This window comes from Lissotriton vulgaris, unplaced genomic scaffold (assembly GCF_964263255.1).
Source record: "Lissotriton vulgaris unplaced genomic scaffold, aLisVul1.2 SCAFFOLD_726, whole genome shotgun sequence".
In the NCBI taxonomy this organism is placed as follows: Eukaryota; Metazoa; Chordata; class Amphibia; order Caudata; family Salamandridae; genus Lissotriton; species Lissotriton vulgaris.
The window spans coordinates 247,449-270,336 of record NW_028243544.1 but is presented as its reverse complement, the minus strand read 5'-3'; the positions used below and the strand labels follow the sequence as shown (position 1 = coordinate 270,336).

Genomic DNA, 22,888 nt, shown 5'->3' with positions numbered 1-22,888 from the left:
TCGTACTAGAACAAGTGATTGCAGCAACAGCAGACGTCCCACTGTTGCCTTGGTGGCTTCATCAGCCAGTGAATTCCTTCCAACGTGCGCACCAACACGCTGATGACTCAATGTGTGACTTACATGAAGCCATGGCAAGCCTTTTTTCATCTCTGCCGCCAGTTCCCAAAACAACTTGTGCTTTAATGTGCAACCTTTGGAATCTCAAAACCGATTCTGTCCCCAATATTGAAGATATTCATTATATGAATAGACACAGTAAAACGAATCGCACATAATGATTGTGGGGAATTCCTGATCAGTATTTTTCAGGGCCAGTACTAGGGCTTTTAGTTCTGCCAGCTGTGCAGAGCAATCTCCTTGAGACTGCGTCTGTGTATTGCTAAGACAGAACTTGCTGTCCCATATACATCCATTTACAATCACACATGCTGCGTTGTATTGCTTTTTACTTCCTACAGCAGGCTGGGCAGACCAGTAAGTGTAAATGATGTATTCATACTGATCTAGAGGCATTAGTTCATTCAGGAGAGGATATTCTTGTTAGTACTGCAGAAATGCTTGTATTTTCAGTGTAGAATCAAATTCGTAGTCTACATCTGTTCCAGTGAGTGAATTAGCCCATTGTATCCATCGCGGATGCAGTGCTTTTGCACTCGGAGCAGGCCTTGTCGTCGTGGTTGACGCCTAGACAAGTTAGGCACAGATGGTGAGGATCCGTGACTGACATCGTGCGGTCGCAATCCTCAGAGTGCTTGAATCCAGGCATCCCTAGGCACCGATCGGAGTCGTAAAGACTTCGAGAAATGATCAAAAATGATCCAAAAAGTTAGTCAAAAATTGACTAAGGGTTACTGCTTTTTCCAGATCTGTGCTTGCTGGCGCGGAAAAAAGAAGAACTGACGTCAGCACGCGGAGGCGGGGTCTAGTACTCCGAAGACGTCATCACGGCGCCCACGACGGGCGCGGAGCCGCAGACGACGCCTACCGACGCGCAAGGGTACTGCTACGCAAAAATTTCCGGATCCAGTCTGACGCCTGGGGATATTCTAACGTAAGGAATCTATCACTAACGTGTCTCTTTCAGATATATATATATATATATATATATATATATATATATATATATATATATAATTCCTGTACCTGTCTATCTTCATGGTTACAAATAAGAGTTATTGGAACTGATTATTGTACAAGGTGTAAGCGTATTTCAATACAAATAGTTCTGATGTGTCTTTTTCCGTGCATTCTACATCACCATGAGTCTCGGGTAGTATAGTACAATAAAAGATTAATCCCACCATAACTGGTGACTTTATCTTTACTTACATTGTTGTTCTGGTTTGGAAACACCTATATGACGGTGTTAGTGATGAACAGTCTTGCCTACAGAAGAGCTGATGTTCACAGGAGATCCGGTCTTTGTTGAAGGCAGTCAATTCTCCAATGGGTTCTGGAGGTCACTGGCTGCAGGGCACGGTGACTTATGGCCCAGGATCTCTAGAAACTGCAGACGGGCCAGTAGGACTGGGGCCAAGTCAGTTCTTCTCTGCAGTATTCTCGGATGGGAGTCTTCCTTCATACGTTGTGGGGATCGGTCTTCCTGGTTCAGGGCTGCCCCTTAAATACTGTATTTAGAGGGTGTTTTAGGGGTCTCTAGGTCAGAAGCCGATGGGCTACTGACCTTAGGCTGACTACACCCTCTGTGTACTCATCCCAACGTGGAGAAGACTAAATTTATGGTTCTTCAAGGGGCCAGGTCTGTTACTTCAAGAGTTTTCATGAGCGGGAAGCAGTGTCCAGGAAGGCAGGTACTCACCTTGTGGCCTCCCGTAAAGAACCTCCAAAGACTTTTGGCACAGGAAACCTAAAGCACTGCGGCGAGGTCTCAAGTAGCGCCTGAGGCTGTGGGCGTTGCTCAGTCCAGGTCCAGGTGTGGGCAGGCAAAGAATCCTGGGACTTGGAGTCCGCCAAGGAGGTTCGGGCGTCTCTCGCCAAGCCCGCAGTGTCCAGGAAAGCAGGTATTCACCTCCCGTCTCTCACTAAGCCCGCAGTGTCCAGCCAGGCAGGTATTCACCTCATGGCCTCCCGCAAAGAACCTCCAAGGACTTTCGGCACAGGGAACCTCAAGCGCTGTGCTCTTGCCTCTCATCATCACAAAGTCGCTCAGAAGAAACTGCAATTTTGAAGACAGCAGGTTACCTATTTAGGTCACCTCCTGTCTAAGGAGGGGCAAGCACTCACACCAGACCACATTCAGACCATTTTAGATACTCCTGTGCCCCGTACTCCAAAGGATGTCCATGCACTGATTGGCCTTACTTCTTTCTGTAGCCAGTGGATCCCTAGCTTTTGTACATTATTAAGCCCTTGTTGGCCCTTTTGTCTAAAGACACTCCCATGCCTCTCCCATGGACTACTAATTGCCAGACGGCCTTCCAACAGCTGCGTCAGGTTCTTTGTTCTGCACCAGTATTAGGAACTCCAGAATACACTAAGACTTTCACACTCTATGTACACGAGAGGGAAGATTGTGCCCTCTCGGTTTTAACACAGACATACAGTGATAAACAACGTCCTTGTGCATATTTTTCAGCTGTCCTTGATCCAGTTGCCAGCACTCTGCCTGGTTGTTTTCAAGCGGTGGCGGCAGCAGCTGTGTCTATACATCAGAGTGAGGGAATAGTCTTGTCACATATATGGTTTGTGTCAGTACCTCATTCAGTTGATGCCTTGCTAAATCAAACTAAACACAGCATCTGACTAGTGCCCGTTTGACAGGATATGAATTGACACTTTTGGCCCCTCATATCACATTGAAAAGATGGTTGACTGAATCCTGCTACATTATTGCCTCTTCCAGATACTCAGTCTCAGTCACAAGAGGTACATGACTGTATATCTCTTACCGAAGAACAAACAAACGGTCGTGTTGACTTACAAGATACACCTCTTTCTAAAGCTGATGGGGAATTGTGGGTTGATGGGTCTTGCCTGAAGTTGCCTGATGGCACTACATCGGCTGCTTATGCAATCACAACACTTCACACAGTAGTTGAGACAGCTCGTATCCCACAGAAGTCAGCTCAGGCAGCCGAGTTGATAGCACTGACAAGAGCATGTGAGCTTAGTACAGATTTGCTTGGTAACATTTACACTGATAGCCAAAATGCCTTTGGTGTGGTAAATAGCTTTGGCCAGCTTTGGACACAAATAGTGCATGAGAAATTAGTACATAATCTCCTTACTGCCTTGACCTATCCTTAGAAAGTGGCAATTGTTAAATGTAGCGTACACAAGTGATGTGTTTTATCTAGGACCCCGATCAATATTGTGACCTCATGCCCCTATACGGCTATAATCAGTACATATCCCTATAATGGCATAATAATCAGAGCCATATTTCAGTAACTCGCGTCTGCAGTCCATGACAGTCCATGACACAGCAGAAGCCACTTCCTTAGATTCTTAGATAGCATACCGAGTTCTTTCGACATCTCAAACCTCCAGCAACCTGGGAAAGCCCAGCTTGCTTTGTTTTGATTAGTAATAGAACTCCTGCGAGCACTGTAAGAACGACCAGTTCTTAGTGACATCTTTATTGACGTCTTATGTCCAAAAACTTACGTCAAACTCGGCACCTTTCAGGTATAAATATACCAACATTGCCTTAAGCAAGCACACGGTGGTGGTGAATACTGGAGCAGAACAGCTGTCCCCTTGCAGAGAGCCCAGCAGATGCGAGAAGCCCACGGACGCTGCCCCTCCTCCTTGACGCGCTGAGAAAGACGCTGTCTTTTCTCTTGCCGAGAAAATCCAGCTCCGGCGTTTCCAGCCTACCCTTGCGGGTGACTGGGATATCGGGTCCTGAGAGGAGATACTAGACCTCCTGCCTTCTATTCCAGAGGTACGGTGCTGACTAAACCCTTAGAGAGAATTCTTGAAACAAACTCTTGGCAAAACCAACTTAACTTAAACTGCTACTTACTCCCTCCCATGTATTAGGTTTAGGTCAGGTACACCGGGGTAACCGTAGTTAGAAGCACCAGTTGAGGTCGTTAGCCAATGTATATATTTTATTCATTTTAACCATCTTATGGCTAAGAAACCATATCAATGCTTTTAAAGTATTATTTCGTAATACTCCTTTTACTGTACGCACTTTTCATAATAACAAGTCTTGCAATTGTGGAAATTCATTTCTCTTGCATGAGAAGGAAGACTGCTCAATAAATAATATCTTTTATTGAAAACGCCCGTCTCTCTATTCTCTACACTATGGTGAAAGTAAATCTGCAAAACTGACTGAGTGAAATAGATGTCTATTGTTTCACACGACTCTAGAGATTGACTCTTATTCTGAGGAGCAAAGTTGTCATGTTTATGCGGTTGTCAGAAGCTGAATCCCTTCTTGTCTGAGCCAGGGAAGCTGATCACTTCCTATTCAGTCAAGAAAGTTTCCAGTGACCTCTGAGCTAGCTGGCGCATACCTAAATTAAGTCTAACATAGTCAGTAGAGACCTAGAAGACCGCAGTCCTACGTCTACACTGCGGTTTATGTTATTCCAATGCGCAGGGCCTGTAGGGAAAATAGGAACTACACTACACAAGAAAGTGACAGATCAAATAGGAGCAGGCAATGCCTTTGCGGATTACACAGCTCGGGAGACTGCAATGCAGCGAAGTACCACATTTATTTATGTAGTTAATTCACAGGCTAAAACGTTGGCCTGATGCCAGGCAGGAAGTGCTGGACATGCAACAATCTGCGTCTGTCGATGAATTAGATCAATGGAGTAATGGAAGTTACCCGCAGCCTATTTACATCCTATGATTCACATGGCACATGGGCCGGCACATGGGCCGGCACATGTTGGTGCATCCTCAATAGCAAAGCAGCTTATGCAAGTTTGGGATCATCCAGAGATTGCCGGTATGGCTAAGAAAATAGTCCAGTCCTGTCTGATCCGACTCCAGTATAATCCTGGAAAGGGAACATTAACTCCAACGGGAGGGTTTGCAATACCTACTGTGCCTTTTGAGGTCCTGCAAATACACTTACATATAGCTTGAGCGTTGTAATAACCCAAAGAATGTCTTGGTAGTGGTTTGTGCCTTTAGTACATGGGTGGAAGCATACGCTACGAAAGAAAATACTGCTCTTACTACAGCAAAGGTGCTCCTAAAGGGGTTCTTTCCCAGATTCAGCATTTGTCGAGTTTTGTGGAGTGACAACGGACCCCATTTTATTGGTCAAGTTGTTGAGTATCTCATGAAAGGGTTGGGAATTAAGCAGAAGTTTAATGCTGCTTTTCACCCACAATCAGCAGGACTAGTGGAACGTTACAACTCTACCCTCAAATTGAAATTGGCTAAGATACAGGCTTCCACATCTTTGAAATGGCCTGATGCACTGCCTCGAGCATTGCTATCTATTAGATCGATACCACATACACGATCTGGCCTCACACAGTATGAAGTGGTTTAAGAAGGCCAATGAATATTTGGGGGATTCCTAAGCCACGCCCTATAGATGATGTACCCTATGTATTGATGAAAGACTATTTGTCCCAGTTGACTGACAGTTTGTCTTCTATTTATCAACTGGTTCGGGACACTCTTCCAGGCAGGTCGCAAGGTAAGGGGCCACTGCTTGCGCCCTGATGATTTTGTGGTGATTACATCCTTCCAGAGGACCATCTCCCTAGCAATGAGGTGGCGAGGCCCTGAGCAAGTGCTGCTGGCTACCAGGACTGCAGTTGTTGTGGGCTTCTAAAATTGCCAACATTACTTATGCTGATGTAGAAAGACTAAACGCTCAATTGAATAAAGTATGTTACCCTGATGAGGAAGGAGATCCACAAGCTAGCGGAACTGTATGGGAAATGGAGGAGTGTTGTCGAGGAAATTCCTCTGCGTGCTATGTTTTCCCTAACACTTGAACAACCAAAGGAAATGGGCCTCCTGTTATCGCTGTTACTAGAGCTCGAGCGGATCTCTGCGTGAGCAGTATTGGCAATATCCCTGTGGGAAAAAGTGACTGTACTTTAGTGTTGAATTCTACTGGAATGAATACCAGATTTTTGTTCTCACACATTACCTATTTCATTTGCGGAAGTAAAGGTTATTACTACCTACCTATTGGGTGGTCTGGAAGCTGCTATGTGTCCTTTTGGCTTCCACCTGTGAGTTTGGCACTTGCATCCTACCATAAAGACTATAAACTGTATGATGACATTTCTAAGAGCAGATTCAAGAGGACAATAAATAATGAAGAGGTGGATCAAACTGACTATCACTTTGGACTATTCTTCATTGTTGGTGCGGTCTTAAACAGCAGAAAAATCAGACGCTAACACGTGTTGTAGAGGCAGTAACCAATCAGACAGCAATGGTGCTTGGAAATATCACAGAAGAGCTACAAATTGCGAGAATTGTAACTCTTCAAAATAGAAAGGTCCTTGACGTCATCTTGGCTGACCGTGGTGGAGCATGTTGCATCATCGGGAGCTACTGCATTTACATCCCTGACCACACCCCTTCTATTTTTGATGCAATTTCCAAGATGCACAAAATAGCCACCACAATCCATCAGGATTCAGAAACATGGACTTTGACTGGATGGCTATGAACAGGTTTACTGTATGGGGATGGAAACTATTATCCGCTCTATGTATATTTCTTGCGATTCTTTTCACTTGTTGCCTATGTATTCAATGTGGCCCGATGCTTTGTTCCCTTTGTGTTTCTACTTGTACTTCGTGTATCCAGACTAAACAAAATCATCACAAATGTAAATGCCAGACTAGAGAGTGATCAAGAAATCAATGAAATGGGGAGGAGCCTAGAGACGAACGAAGATGGCCGCATAAGCTCTCGGCTCCGTCGACCTCCTCCTGCTGCTTGAATATCCGGCTACAAATCCTGCTTTTTCGCCTCACCCCCGTGTGGGTGACCCGTTGCTGATACTAGTGGTGTGGTCCTGGGAAACTTACAGCCCGGATTGCCGGAGTTACATCGAGTGGAAGTTCTTGGCCTAACGCTGACCGAGAGCCGGGACCTCGAGTACTAACCCTGCCGGGTTGCAGTGCAACAACGGCGGCTGGGGGGATCCAGACACGGTCCGGTCGATAGAAGTGGAGAGCAACCTGCCCCTGGATTGGTGGAGAGCATGCAGTTCTACCCGCATTGTGGAGGTGTAATGATCCTGTGAGTGGCTGAGTGGTCGGGGGTCCCCTTCTCGGCGTTCCCTTCCCGCCGGGGTGGGGCCCCCTTCCGAGAGGCCCTACCGTTGCTGGACTGTGTGCCTCCTGCCCCCGCCTACCCTCATCGCACTTCGGTCCCTGGGGGAATCGGGTGACCCGAAGGGCGCATTGATGTCTGGAGTCGATCAGTTCGCGGCGGTGCGGGGTGAAGAAGAGCCATCATTGCGAACCGTGATGGCCGCCATTAATGGTCTGTGCTCCTACATGGTTGCTCTTTCACATAAGTCGATCGTGGATGACACCGAAACTGCCCGATTGCATAAGGACTCTGATCTGTCTGGTCCCCCTAAGCGAGCCGTTTCTCCCACTTCGATCCCGGAATCTACGACTCGAGGCCCATCTAGTGTCGAAGCCTGGATAGCAATGTCTGTACCGCGGTGTGCGGCTGAACCCGCCGCCATGGTGTATCGCCCGCCCACGTTGGCGAGTCCACCTGTGGTCGTGTTCACGTGCTCGTCCCCCTATGACTTTATTGAATCGTGCCCGACGGAAACAGCGAACATCTATCCATCGTGTGAGCTGTGCAATGTGGTGGAGTATGGAACGGTCGGGATCTGGTCGTACCGTGGCGAGTGTCATCGCGGTTGAGGATTGTGGTGGACAGTGGATATCCGTTGGACTCGCCGCACAGATTCGTGGACTGGCTGAACTTTTGATTTATCCTGTGAATATGCGGGTGCGGTGTGCGGAACTCATGGTGAACACTCGTAGAGGTCAAGGGTGAGACTGGTGTTCGACTCGGATGATAGGGGTTTGTGAGGGACCCGGGATCCGCCATTTTCTTGTATCAGGGGGCGGGGCGGTGTAGGACGTCTTTCCTGGGCTCTACCGAATTTACTTTGCTTGGCTGCTGATTGTCTACTGACCAGGACTGTACGTCGCAGGAGGGGGGTAGTGCGACCGGGGATGCGTGGTTCTCCTCCTCCCTTAACTTTTCTTTCTTTTTCTTTTTCTGTGTTTCCTTCCTTTATAAATCTCTTTTCTACTTTATTTTGGGTTTTTGGTCGCTGGGCGATAGGCACTCTGCTAGGGAGGTAGGCCGTAGCCATCTGTAGGGGTGCCGGGTGGGGGGTAGAGGGTGGGGTATTTTTGTTTTTCCGTTCTTTGTTTCTATGGCCTTTTTCTCTTCTTTTAGTTTGTCTGGACTTCTTTTTTTCTCTCTCCCTGGGTTGGGGGTCAGTTTATCGGGTTACTGTTTGGAATTTTGGGTGGTGCTGGGACTGTAGCTGCTCAGCCTCTCCTGTCATTGGATTCATCGGGTGGGGCATTAGTCGGGAGTTTTCAGAAATGTATGCTTGCTTATATTGTTCGCTTCAAAATGTTGTCGTTTCTGCAGTTGGACATGCTTCCCTGCCCACCCGGTGATTGTATCTATTTTAGATCCTGTAGCCGGCCCCCTCCTGTTCTCTTCATCTCGTTACCATATGGAACTGTATTACGTATTTACCGTGTATATCCTGTTTTATTTTAAAAATTGACCTTTCTAATCCTGAGATGATCTCCTGGGTGTGCCGAAACAGTCCGATTTTCTATTTTTGCTGCCATGCCTCCGGGATGTTTGGCTGAATAGCTGTGTACACCCTTTTCTAAATAAAGGTCATCCAAAAATAAAAAAAATAAAAAAGAAATCAATGAAATGATGCAGATCAATATAAACAACATTTTTCATATTCCTTCAAAAGCATAGGAAAATGTCTTCAGCGTATGCTAAAAGGGTCGTCTGTGGAAATCTGAAATAATTTCCGTTAGCATAAGCTGAAGCCATCTTGTTTGTGGCATCCATTTTGTTAGCTATGTAATTCTTCCGTCTTCACTGTTGCTTGCCTTTCTATTCTGCTTCTGTAATCAACTTTAGTGAACTCCTTCTGTACTGAGCCAAAGCAATGTATGTGCTGAGAAAAGGCCTGTAGCTGCTGAAATGCACCTGGTTAAAGTTGTAACTGTCAGGTATTTTGTGCTGCTGTGAACAGTTCTGTTCCCCTCCCACTTTGCTGACTAAGTGATTTCCCATATTTGTCGGTAACTATTTCTGTGTAGGCCTGTACCTTTTATTTGTATCTACATGCTTACTCTGCAACAAAGTGTGTAAGCACCATGGCCTGTGTATTCAATGTACTACCTCCTGGAACACTTGAGGGTGTTGTATGGACGTGGTCCCACTCATGAGTGATTAATAAACTTGTTCTTTGAATTGCAGCTTCAGTGCCAATCTCTATTTTGTTGGTCTACGAACCAGTGGACAGAAAAGGGTGACCCCTGCACCAGTGTGCTCATTAAAAGGCACATTTCCACAAGTCCATCAAAGGGAGCCCCTGAGACCTTCCTAAAGAGAGCACTTAGTGAACAGAAACTGCAGATGGTCCGCAAACACTACACTCAGAGGGGAACCATGCAAACCATGCTTCATGACACACAATATACACCTGGAGAGACAGCTGCAGCAACAGAGAACAGATGAAACTCACCTCCAGGAAATCAAACAGCAGCGTGGCTGTCACATCCACCAAGGGCTCTGTGTTTAACATCTGAGCAAGCCACTGCCATCCGTGATTTAACCCATGAGGATGGCCCTGCAGGAGAGGATACAGGTACAGAGACAGTGAGTCAGCAGTATAACTTCCCCTGGAGGATACAGGTATAGAGAGCGAGTCAGCAGTTTGCTCCATGGGACACTATAGACACTGAAGGAGTCGGCAGAATACCATCCCCTACAGGACATGGGTACAGAGACAGTAAGTCAAGCAGTATAACGCCCCTAGAGGAGATCGGTAAAGAGAGAGTAAATCAGCAGTATACTCCATGAGACACTAGCCTTCGTCTAGAGGACACGAGTTCAGAGACAGTGAGTCAGCAGTATAACTTCCCCTAGAGGACACAGGTACACAGAGAGAGAGAGAGTTAGCAGTACACTCCATAAGACTCTAGCCATCCCCTAGAGGACACAGGTACAGACAGAGTCGGCCAGCAGTACACTCCATGAGACAGTATCCTTCCCCTAGAGGACAAATGTACAGAGAGAGTGAGTCAATAGTACGCTCCATGAGACACTAGCCTTCGCCTAGAGAACACAGGTACAGAGAGTGGGTCAGCAGTATACCCATGAGACACTAGCCTTCGCCTAGAGGAGGCAGGTACACAGAGAGAGCGAGAGAGTGCCAGCAGTACACTTCATGAGACAGTATCCTTCCCCTAGAGGACACAGATACAGAGAGCACGAGTCAGCAGTACACTCCTTGGGATACTAGCCTTCCCCTAGAGGACACAGGTACAGAGAGAGTCAGCAGTATGCTCCATGTAACACTATAGACTGAGCGAGTGAGCAGTATACCATCCCCTACAGGACACCATGACACACTAGCCTTTGCTTAGAGGACACAGGTACAGAGAGAGATTCAGCATTGTAAACCATGAGACACTTGTCTCTGACTACAGGAAACAGTTACAGAGAGGGAGCGAGACAGCAGCACACTCCATGAGACACTTGCTGAGGAGAAGGAGAAGGAGAAGGAGAGAGAGAGAGAGAGAAGGAGAGAATCAGAGAGAGAGGAGAGAGAAGGAGAGGAGAGAGAAGGAGAGGAGAGAGAAAGAGAGAGAGACAGGGAGAGAGAAGGAGAGAGAAGGAGAGAGAAGGAGAGCGAGGGAGAGAGAAGGAGAGAGAAGGAGAGGAGAGAGAAGAATAGGAGAGAGAAGGAGAGGAGAGAGTGAAGGAGAGAGTGAAGGAGAGAAGAGAGGAGAGAGAGGAGAGAGAGAGAGGAGAGAGGAGAGGAGAGAAGAGAGGGGAGAGAGAGAAGGAGAGAGGGAGAGGAGAGAGAAGGAGAGAGGGAGAGGAGGGAGAGGAGAGAGAAGGAGAGAGGGAGACAGAAGGAGAAAGAAGGAGAGAGGAGAGGAGAGGAGAGAGAAGGAGAGGAGAGAGGAGAGAGAAGGAGAGAGAAGGAGAGGGAGAGACAGGGAGAGAGAAGGAGAGAGAAGGAGAGAGAAGGAGAGCGAGGGAGAGAGAAGGAGAGAGAAGGAGAGGAGAGAGAAGGAGAGGAGAGAGAAGAATAGGAGAGAGAAGGAGAGGAGAGAGAAGGAGAGGAGAGAGAAGGAGAGGAGAGAGAGAGAAGGAGAGGAGAGAGTGAAGGAGAGAAGAGAGGAGAGAGAGGAGAGAGAAGGGAGAGAGAAGGAGAGAGAGGAGAGGAGAGAGAGAGAGAGGAGAGAGGGAGAGAGAGAAGGAGAGGAGAGAGAGAAGGCGAGATAGATACACTTCATGAGACACTATCCTTCCCCTAGAGGACACTGGTACAGAAAGAGCGAATGAGTAAGCATTATACTCCCTGGGACACTAGCCTTCCCCTGGAGGACACATGTACAGAGAGAGAGTCAGCCAGCAGTACACTCTATGAGACACTAGCCTTCCCCTGGAAGACACAGGTACAGACAGAGTCAGCAGTATGACTTCGCCTAGAGGACACAGATACAGAGAGAGAGTCAGCAGTATAAGACACTTGCCTTCGACTACAGGAAACAGTTACAGAGAGACAGCGAGTCAGAAGTATACTCCATGCCTCACCCTAGAGGACACTGCTACAGAGAGAGAGTCGGCCAGCAGTACACTCTATGAGACACTAGCCTTCGCCTAGAGGACACTGGTACAGAGAGAGCATTTAGTGCTGGGAGGTCGTCATCACGAACTTCACAGCACCATGACGGCTGCACTGGAAACTGAGAAGTTTGGTATCAAACCTCAGCACATTAAACCCACACCGATGCCAGTGTGGGATTTAATGAAAAATGCACTCAGATGGCATCTTAGAGATGCCCTCTGAAAACTAACCTACCACTAGTGTCCAGGCTGAATGGCTGCTTTCAGCTGCCACCACCAGACATGTTTTGGACCCCTGAGTCGAGAGCCTGCTGCTATCAGGTTCTGAAAACAATGCACATCCTGGGACGATGTGCCAAACCTCCTCCCCCAGGATTGGCAGGGGTTCACGAAGGGCAAGCTTCAAAGGCCTGCCGCCTTTGTGAGCTTCCCCAGGCCGTTTGCTGCTTCCATCAACTGGCCCCCACTGGTTCTGACTCACTTTGGGCGGGAGAATCGGCAGGAAAACCAAGTTAGGAAGGGAGGTGTGCCCACCTTTGCCAACCCCACCCCTCACATGGGGGATGCGATGTGAAGCACAACTCTGTCCTCACCATCTTGCAGATGAGGCAGATTGAGGCATATGCCCCCCTCCCACTGGAGGGTGGCATAAAGGGGGGGGTACCCCAACTCTAAGTAAGAGACCCATTGGCCCCAACCTTTACCTACCTGTAACGCCCTAAATCTAGTATTTAGGGGCACCCCTGAAACTTGCCTCCTCAGACAAGAACGTTCTAGGAAGAAGAGAACAAGACTGACAGAAGAAGCCGTGCCAAAGCTAAGACGAGAAGGAATCCTACTGACTTGGCCCAAGCCCCTACCAGCCTATCCACACTTCAAACCTGCAGAATCGAAACCCCAGCGTTTCCTGCAGCCAGCAACCTCAAGAACCCCGAGGACCTGCCCAGCCTTCCACATAAAAGACTGTCTGCCGTGAGCACCGGATTTACTCATTCACAGACTCTGGCTCCAGCCAAATCCGTGAGTATGCATCAGACGACCACAGCCAGAGTTCAATTGGGCCAAAACCACGATGAGGTTTCCCCTGCGATCCTAAACTGATATCTGGTGACCTCTGGCCTGCCTCGAATCTCCCAGCGAAGCCTGCCTCTTTATGGAGAATCACCCCCGGCTGCGACCAAACCTGGTAAGGAAATTCCAACGCCTAAAGACACCCCTGCACCCAAAGTCCTACGGCCTTGGGTGGCCCAGCAGACTGTGTACCAGCATACCCAGGCATCCCAACTTACCTCTCCAACCAGTGGTCGCCTCCAGATCAGTTGAAACCGGAGAATCTCCTTTGCAATCAACAGGGCACCAGACACCAAACCAGCACTCTGCATCCAGCCGCTGCTGCGGGTGCACTTTGGTTGCTAAAACGGATCCCCCTTTGCCCTGAGCTAAACCCCAGGAGCTTTTCTCCCACAACCTTGTGGCCTGCTTGTGAGATCCCCTACCCCCATTGGATAACATTGAGCCTCAGCACTCTGCACCCGGCCGCCCTAGTGCTGCTGAGGGTGTTTTGAGAGTGCATCCTTGACCCTGGGGGAACCCTTGTTCGAAACTCAGAATGCCAACCCCCACAACCAAGTACTTACCTGTTAACCAATAACTCAATTTCTCTCCATAGGAATACAGTGACTGTTAGTCCTTGAAGCATTTTTTAAGTGTGGAGTTGGTTTTGTATTGAACTTTGAAAAACTGCAAAGAACTAAAAATTGCTTACTTACCTTTTCTCTAGGAAATTTCCTAGTGTGATATCTAGGTGTATCACACGGAGTAGAAAGAGTAATCCAGAAAGTAATCTACAAAGTAATTGAAAGTAATCCAACAGTAATTTCCACTGTATTGAAAGCATTTAAAAACCTGTAACAAAGTTATTTTCGTTCAGCTTCCTTGTATTGTTCAACCTGCTACCAAATACACGTACCTGTGCCAGGCTTGCTTGGTTCCAGGAAATAAATACAACTACATAATATTTGTATTCAAATCAGATTGGTGCGAGTTCAGTCTTTGAGTGTACAACATCATTTGCCAATGGACTGTGACCAACAAATGCTTAACAATGCCCTCTGATAAAGCCTTACTTCTTGCCTACACTACCACAAACAGAGAGTAAGGTGATATCTACTTTTACCTCTGCCTACCTTTGGGGTTCCTCTGGACTCTATGCACACTATACTTCATTTTGGTAATGTATAGACAGAGCCAGCTTCTTACATTCAGTGATCGGGGGAATTTGGAAAGAGTCACTGCTTGGAGGCGGAGGGGGCAGAGCGTTTTGAGGTACCTCAACTTCTACCTTTTGAATTATTACCTCTGAAATTACTCCTGTAGTATCCCCTGGAGGGGGAGATTTGCTGTTGCCTCTACCTCCATGTACAGGCAAAAGCTAGTGCTATTTTGCCGCCTTGTTTGTAGAAGGGACTCCGAAAGAAGCTACGGGGTGAAGGGGTTTGTGAGGCCCTATTGATTTAGCTGCCTCAGTGTCTTTTTTCATCTTTTCTAATGCTTGGTACACCTGAGGACCAAACAGCTGTTCCTTATCAAAAGGTAAATTTAATAAGGTTTGTTGCACTTCTTGTTTAAAACCAGATACGTAGTCAAAGTAGGTCTGCACAACAAAACACTGGCGCGGATCCCTCTGGAAGCTGTATCAGCTGAATCAATGGCATATTTGATGGAATTGTTGGAGATTAGTTTCCCCTCATCGACAATCGCATGACCTCTTTTCCAAGGTTCCGCAGGGAGATGTTGGAGGAGTTCCTCCGTTTCATCCCAGGGTGCCCGTCATATTGTGCTAACAGGGCTTGAGTGTTAGCGATCCGCCAAGGATTGCGCTGCCACTCGCTTCCCTGAAGCATCGATAAGTTTAGGTTCCTTCTCAGGAAGTGAAGCATCTGCTGAGGATTGAGAATCAGCTCTTTTACGAGCATTGGATACAACTAAGGTGTCTGGAGCGAGCTGATCCACGATGTAGATAGCGTCTAATGGTGCAGGCTTATATTGGTTGTCAACCCTGGGGTGATTCTGCATGCACGCACTGGGTTTTTAAAAATGTCCTCAGCATAAGAAGGTATTGACATGCCCTACGGGGACTGGATATTGTTACAAAAAGAAAACCAACAAAGTCTTTGTATAGAGGAACCTCCTGATAAGCTGCTGCCCTAGTGATGAGGTCCTGAAAAGATTAAGTATCTTCAGAGGATGATGGTCTAACTCTGTAAAGATCTGGGTTGGTATCACCCAGGGAATCAACATTATACTTATCCCAGGGATCCGTGGGCTGTGGATCTGAATCCTGCCACATGAGCCCGCTCCTCCCCGTCATCCCTGGGACACTGTGGAGACTCTTGTGGTGTGAAATCATCTGGGTCACCCTGAGAATCATGTGGTGGAGGGGGTGAAGGAGGGTGCGAGGGACTTATTGCAATGTCCTTTTTAGCAGGCTCTGGCAGATCAGCCAGTGTCAGGCTGTAGGTGTATGTGTTTCTGCTTTGGATCGACCCGTTCCTGCAGGGCCTGGAGGATGGGTTGGAAGTGGAAGTTTTTGCTGCAGACGCAGGCTTCATTTTCGGATCCAAAGTATTTGGAGCCGAAAGTAGGGGTGCCAGCTTGGTCGGAGTCGGAGAACCAGATCTGCTCAGTGCTGAGACCGTCCGGCTTGGTGGGGGTGCCTGTTTTGACTTGTGTTTCGGTACCGGGCCCAAGGGCGGTGGGCACGAAGCAGGCGATCAGTGCCTACCATGGCCTGAGAGCCGAAGTATCAGTCCAAACTGAATATTTGTGGGGCGGTGGAACAGGGGCAGGTGTACTCACTGTCTGCTGGCCAGAAGGAAGATATTAAATTTGAAGTCCGCATGGATGGAAAAGACCTCTTCTTCCGCAGTAAAGGCCTCAGGAGCTCTTCTGGTTCCTGCTCAACATTTTGACGGAAGATGTCCGGTGTGTCTCCGATTTCCCTGCGCTGCTTTTGCGTGTGACGCACCAAACCGTCCGGAATGTCTTTTTGGATCGAAAAGATAGACACGCCTCAAAATCTACCTCACGATGATCAGGAGACAGAAATATGATGCAAACCCCCCCGGTGGAGGTTGGTTCTTGGGTACTTCGCGTGGTAGCAGGGGCAGAATGTGAATGGAGTGAGTTCCAGTAGCAGCGCATTCTAGATTGACGCAGCATGAACAAAGAGTAGATCCGAACGGACAATGCTAAAAGGCCGCAGTAGGAGTACATCGAATCAACGGGCAATAATTGATTTGCCAGACGCAAGGATGGACAACGCAACCAAAACAATTCCGATGAGGGTAGAAATGAACAGCACCCCGGAAGGAACCGAAAAAGGTCTTGAATCAAATTACTACAAAACACGTCCGAACCAAACAGCTGAAAGAAAACAATGTATAACACTATGTGTACACACACACACATACATATATATATATTTATATATACACATATATATATTCACTGAAAAAACCATAGGTTTCACACCAGTTATAGTTAGGAATTAGCATTTAAAAAACCTATTAAATTCACTGACAAAACCAGTTATAGTTAGCTGGAAATTTTACTGATATAAAACCAATGAAATTCCACGTTATAGTTAGTTGGACTCACTATAACTTGCGCGTGCAATGCACTGCTGATGACGTCACATATTACATCACTCATGACATGGTCAGTGACATCACTCATGACATCACTGATGACACCATCCAGTGAATATGTGTCTTTCTGAAAAATAAATATTAGTGAGTAATGTTTAAATATTTAAATATATATATTATTGTTTCACTTTGTGTATAAGTGGCTACATGTGTTGGTAAGTAGCTACATGCGTATGTATATGGGTTATTAGATGTTTCTCTTAGTATCAGTATGAGTGTCTATATGGTTTGGTGGGGGTATTACTTAGCACATAGATGCATGAGTGACTGACTCGCTGTTTGTATGTGTTTTGAAGACAGCATATGTGCAGGACTGTATGGATGGATGAGTGTGTATATGTGTTTGTTAGTGAGTGAATGACTGTCTCACTAGTGTCTTTATCAGTAACTACATATGTTTTAATCTAGTATATGTGAATATTGATGTATATAAGTGAGTATATGTGAGAGTAAGAGATTGTAAGAGTTCCTGTTTAAATAAGTATGTGTTTCTATAAGTGATTGTTTAAGAGAATAAATATGTGTAATTTTCAATACAAGTAAGGTGGAAGTGTGTGTATAACTCTATATTCAAATAAATGGATGTTCAATAGTTTATTTGCACGTGTGAGTATGTGTGTGAGTAACTTTTGGATGACTGTCGGTGTGTAACAGGATGTATAGGTGTATCACTTCATATGATAAGTGAGTATATGTATGAGTGACTATATAGAACTGTTGGTGAATGACTGGATGTGCATATAGATGGTGGAATTACTGAATTGCTTGTTGTAACTGATATGGGTATCTCCATTTTTTTTTAAATTTCAGTTTCTATTTTTGAATATGTGTTTCAATGGTTACATTACAGTGAAAGGAGGTCTGTCACTATGTCACAAGGATGGTGTCATCAGTGATGTCATGAGTGATGTCACTGACCATGTCATGAGTGATGTAATATGTGACGTCATCAGCAGTGCATTGCACGCGCAAGTTATAGTGAGTCCAACTAACTATAACGTGGAATTTCATTGGTTTTATATCAGTAAAATTTCCAGCTAACTATAACTGGTTTTGTCAGTGAATTTAATAGGTTTTTTAAATGCTAATTCCTAACTATAACTGGTGTGAAACCTATGGTTTTTTCAGTGAATTTCAAAGGTTTTTTAAATGCTAATTCCTAACTATAACTGGTGTGAAACCTGTGGTTTTTTCAGTGAATTTCAAAGGTTTTTTTAATGCTAATTCCTAACTATATAAGACCTGAAAGCCCACCAGGAATCTCCAGTATGCGCCAGGGGACTGCATTGCAGAGAGGTGTAATGAAGCCACAACCCTTTTTACACCTCTCTGCAACGCAGCCCCCGTGCATGTTTGAAGAGGGGAAACTAATTCCCCTTGCATACTGGGGGCCCCTGGGGGCCTATTAGCCCACCTGGAACCTCCAGTATGCGCCTGGGGCTGCATTGCAGAGGTGTAATGAGACTATGCCCCTTGTTACACCTCTCTGCAACGCAGCCCACTGCCGCGTTTGCAGAGGGGGAACTAATTCCCTTGCATACTGGGGGTCCCTGGGGTCAACTAGTCCACCAGGAGCCTCCAGTATGCACGAGGGAGCTGCATTGCAGAGAAGTGTAATGAGGCCACACCCTTGTTACACCTCTCTGCAATGCAGGCCACTGGCGCCTTTGCAGAGGGGGGACTAATTCCCCTTGCATACTGGGGGTCCCTGGATCATATCTGCCCAAACACCGATATTCCGAACGATTGTAAATGACTTTTCTTGAGAAACATTTGGATTTGGATTATCATGTCCTATACTTTGGAATTTTTGAAAGACTGACTTTGAGGATGCTATAAATTACTCAAGTCTGCCCGAATTGTGTGGGTAAAATTGATACCTAGTCACTTTTAATAAGAATATACTTATGTCTCGTCTAACATTTGGAAGAAATATCTAGTTATATGACAACGGGATACCGACATAACTTGAAGGAAATAAGAACGCCCTGAAGAAGTTCTGTTGTACAGAACGAAACGTTTCGGCTGGCTGTGGTACATAAACTTAAGGAAAATAAAAGCATTTGAATATACACCAAGATTCAGCGCTTCAATAAGTACTCTAAGTGATATGATTTGATTGGACTCATTGTGAAAGTGGTGCTGTGCCAAACTTTGGAATATTCTCCACTACTCTCTACTACTTACTCTCTCCCACTCTCTACTACTCACTCTCTACTGCTCTCTACTACTCACTCTACTACTTACTCTCTACTACTCTCTACTACTCAGTCTCTACTACTCACTCTCTACTACTCTCTACTACTCACTCTACTATTCACTCTACTACTCTCTACTACTCACTCTGCTACTCTCTCTACTGCTCTCTACTACTCTCTACTACTCACTCTCTACTCTCTATTACTCACTCTCTACTCTCTACCTCTCTTCCTCTCTACCTCTACACCTCTACCTCTCTACCTCTCTCTACACGCACACATATAGACATATATGCATATATATATGTGCATATGCATTTATATATATGTATGTGTATATATAAAAAAACAACTAAACATTTTTTTTTCTAATCAGCTACTTTTAAAACTGTCATTCTTTTTCCCCATGGTACACTCCCCGGTACGCTTACCGGTGCGCGTACCGGGCGCTCACCCCGCGAAAATAAAAAAATTTTTTTATTTTTTTTTTGCCCCGTGGGGCCCTTTTATGGCCCCCACATCAAACCTAGGGGGTCAAGGGGGGTCTACTCTGCCCCCTTATGGTCATTTCCCCCTTTGTTTTGGCCACCTCTTGTGTCTCGATCCTACCGAGACACAAGATGGCGGCCGCTCCGGACTGTTTAGAATGTTTACAGACACCCCAGAGCCAATCAGCTTTCTCCGCGCAAGTCGCGTGACGCGCCCGGTGCGCGTACCGGTGCGCTTACCGGAGCGCTGCTATAGATATATATATTTTTTTGAACCTTAATTACTCAAAATCCACTGGAGCACATATCTTGAGACATAGCAAAGGCACATCGGGCTACCAGTCCCTACAATTTTGCCAAGTTTGGTGGAAATCCATTCAGCCGTTCGGGCTAAAAGTGAAATCGACCGCCCTATGGAAATTAACATGGGGAAAACGCGTTTTGGGACCCCCCTTTTATCTCGGCCCCCGCTTGACGAATCCCCCCCAAACTTTCAGGGAAGGACCGGACCGCCATGAGACCATTTTCCTGAAAATTTCAGGCAGATTCGTCAACCGGCGCCAAAGTTATTCAAAATAGAATGTTGAGATTTAACATTGAAAATTATCCTAACTATAACTACCTACTGGCGACCGCCAGTAGGTAATATACACATATATATATATATACACATATATATATATATATATATATATATATATATATATATATATATATATATATATATATACATATATATACATATATATATATATATATATATACATATTGCAAATGCTACTTACCAGTATGCATCTGTTCTTGGCATGTAGGGCTGCTGACATTCATATCTGTGCATAGATCGCCACCTAGTGTTGGGTCCGGATGATTGCACATTGTTGTCCTGGAAGAGTCTTCGAAGTATCACGAGATAGGTGGCTCCTCCCCTGGACTACAGTGCGCATGGGCATCGCCTCCATCCCCAGATTGTTTTTAGCCATTGGCAGAGATGGAGTGAAGAATGTGAGTGATGGCCATGCTATGAGCATATGTGTATATATGAATGAACACTGCAGCTGCTACAGGCGCCGGGGAGGAGGGTGGGCGATATGAATGTCAGCAGCCCTACATGCCAAGAACAGATGCATACTGGTAAGTAGCATTTGCAGTTCGAGGCATGTGGGCTGCTGAATTCATATCTGTGCATAGAATACATAGCAGTCCCTCCATTATCGGCGGTCGCCCGTGCCAGCTGCAGCAGTTTGAAAAAGCGTTTTTAGAACAGCCTGACCAACAGCTGCCTGCTGTTTGGAATGCACGTCTACACAGTAGTGTTTAGTGAAAGTATGTGTGGTAGACCATGTGGCTGCTCTACAGATATCTTCTAAGGGAATGTTACCTAGGAAAGCCATAGAGGCCCCTAACTTCCTGGTGGAGTGGGCCCTCGGTGGGATAGTGAGAGTGCGCTTAGCTTTAGCGTAACAGATCTGAATGCACTTTACTATCCATCTAGCAATCCCCGCTTTGGAGATAGCGTTTCCCTTGTGGTGTGTGGCAAAAGCAACAAAAAGTTGTTTGGTTTTGCGGAAATCTTTCGTCCTGTCTACATAGTACATTAAAGCCCGTTTCACATCAAGGGTATGGAGCATGCGCTCTGCCAGCGTCTCTGGGTTTTGGAAAAACACCGGCAATTCAATTGTTTGATTCATGTGGAATTGTGATACCACTTTGGGTAGGAATTTAGGGTTAGTGCGGAGCACCACCCTGTTAGCATGTACTTGGAAGAAAGGTTCTTGGATGGTGAGCGCCTGCAGCTCGCTAACCCTCCGTAGCGATGTAATTGCTACTAAGAACGCAACCTTCCAAGTCAGAAACTGAAGCTCACAAGAGTGCAGTGGCTCAAAGGGAGGACCCATCAGCCTCGTAAGAACCACATTGAGGTTCCATTCTGGAGCTGGTGGGGTCCTTGGTGGAATGACCCTTTTGAGTCCTTCCAGAAAGGCCTTGATAGCAGGGACCTTAAAGAGTGACAGGTGCTGCCTATTCTGGAGGTATGCTGCCATAGCAGACAGGTGAATGCGGATGGAAGAGTACGCTAGATTGCATCGATACAGGTGAAAAAGGTAACAGATGATGTTTTGAATGGAAGCATCTAGCGGGTCAATATCGTGGTTAGCACAGTAGATGACAAACCTCTTCCATTTAGCCGCATAACAAGCTCTAGTAGTGGGCTTCCTTGCCTCCCGAATGATGTCCATGCAATCGGGAGGAAGATTGAGGTAGCCAAACTCTAGGACTTCAGGAGCCAGATCGCCAGGTTGAGCTGTTGCGGATCTGGGTGCTGAATGTCGCCATGGCTCTGCGTCAGAAGGCTGGGAGTGAGATGAAGCCTTTGATGCGGTACCACGGAGAGTTCGAGAAACGTGGTGTACCATGGTTGGCGAGCCCACGTTGGAGCAACCAGGATGAGAGTCATCGAGTGCTGCCTGAGCTTGCGTGCCACCAGCGGTATCAGAGGTGCTGGGGGAAAAGCGTACGCAAATCTGCCTGACCAGTTCATCCACATCGCATTGCCCTGTGATTGCGGGTGTGGGAACCTGGCGGCGAAGCTTTGGCATTTTGCGTTCTCCTTTGTGGCGAATAGGTCTATCTCTGGATGACCCCACCTTTGGAAGTACGGTTGGAGTACTGATGGATGTATCTCCCACTCGTGCATCTGATGGCTGTGCCTGCTGAGCAGGTCCGCCATTTGATTGTCTTTGCCCGGGAGATGCTCTGCCATGAGGAAGATGTTCCTCTGAATGGCCCACTTCCACATGCTCTGAGCCAGATGAGACAGCTGTGGAGAGTGTGTGCCTCCCTGTTTCAGAATGTAGTACATGGCTGTCATGTTGTCCGTCCGGATCAACACGACTTTGTTGCACAGATGTACTTTGAACGCCTTTAAGGCCATGAAGATTGCCATCAGTTCCAACACATTGATGTGCATCTTCCGTTGCTGTAGCGTCCATAGTCCTTGCACAGTGTAACGGAGTACATGCGCTCCCCATCCCTGGAGAGAGGCGTCCGTTGTCAGGATAATCTGTGGGACAGGCTCTTGGAATGGTCGGCCCTTGCAAAGGTTTAGTGGATTCCACCAATGCAGAGAGTTGTACGCCCGACCGCTCACCAACACTAGGTCTGTCAGTTGCCCATGAGCCTGAGTCCACTGACGTGCCAGGCACTCCTGAAGCGGACGCATATGTAGTCTCGCGTGCGGGACAATGGAGATGCAGGAGGCCATCATGCCTATCAACTGCATGAACACCCTCGCTGGAAGCGAGTGTTGGGGTCTGAATCGTTGGATCAGCGCCTGGATACTGGCGATTCTCACTGAATTTGGCTGCGCAGTGGCTGCCAGAGTGTCGATTGTCGCGCCCAGATACTGTCGCACGTGGGCGGGCTGGAGATGGGACTTTGGGTAGTTCAGAGAGAATCCCAGATCGTGCAGGAGATGAATGGTGCGTGACACGTGGTCGACGCACTGCTGTTCTGTCCTTGCTTGAATGAGCCAGTCGTCCAGGTAGGGAAAGACGTGGACGTGCTGGCGACGGAGATGCGCCGCCACGGTCGCCAGGCATTTTGTAAATACCCTTGGTGCTGTGGTGACCCCGAACGGCAGAAC

At 46.8% G+C, this 22,888-nt stretch overlaps 1 protein-coding gene across 1 annotated transcript in view; it reads right to left on the bottom strand.

Moving 5' to 3' along the window:
- GLE1 (GLE1 RNA export mediator) overlaps positions 1–22,888 on the bottom strand; it is a 222,783-nt gene that overhangs the window by 23,814 nt on the left and 176,081 nt on the right. Inside the window, exon 13 of the mRNA XM_086948609.1 lies at positions 9,734–9,838. Within this exon, the coding sequence (XP_086804735.1) occupies positions 9,734–9,838 (105 nt within the window). The remainder of the gene's footprint in view (positions 1–9,733; positions 9,839–22,888) is intronic.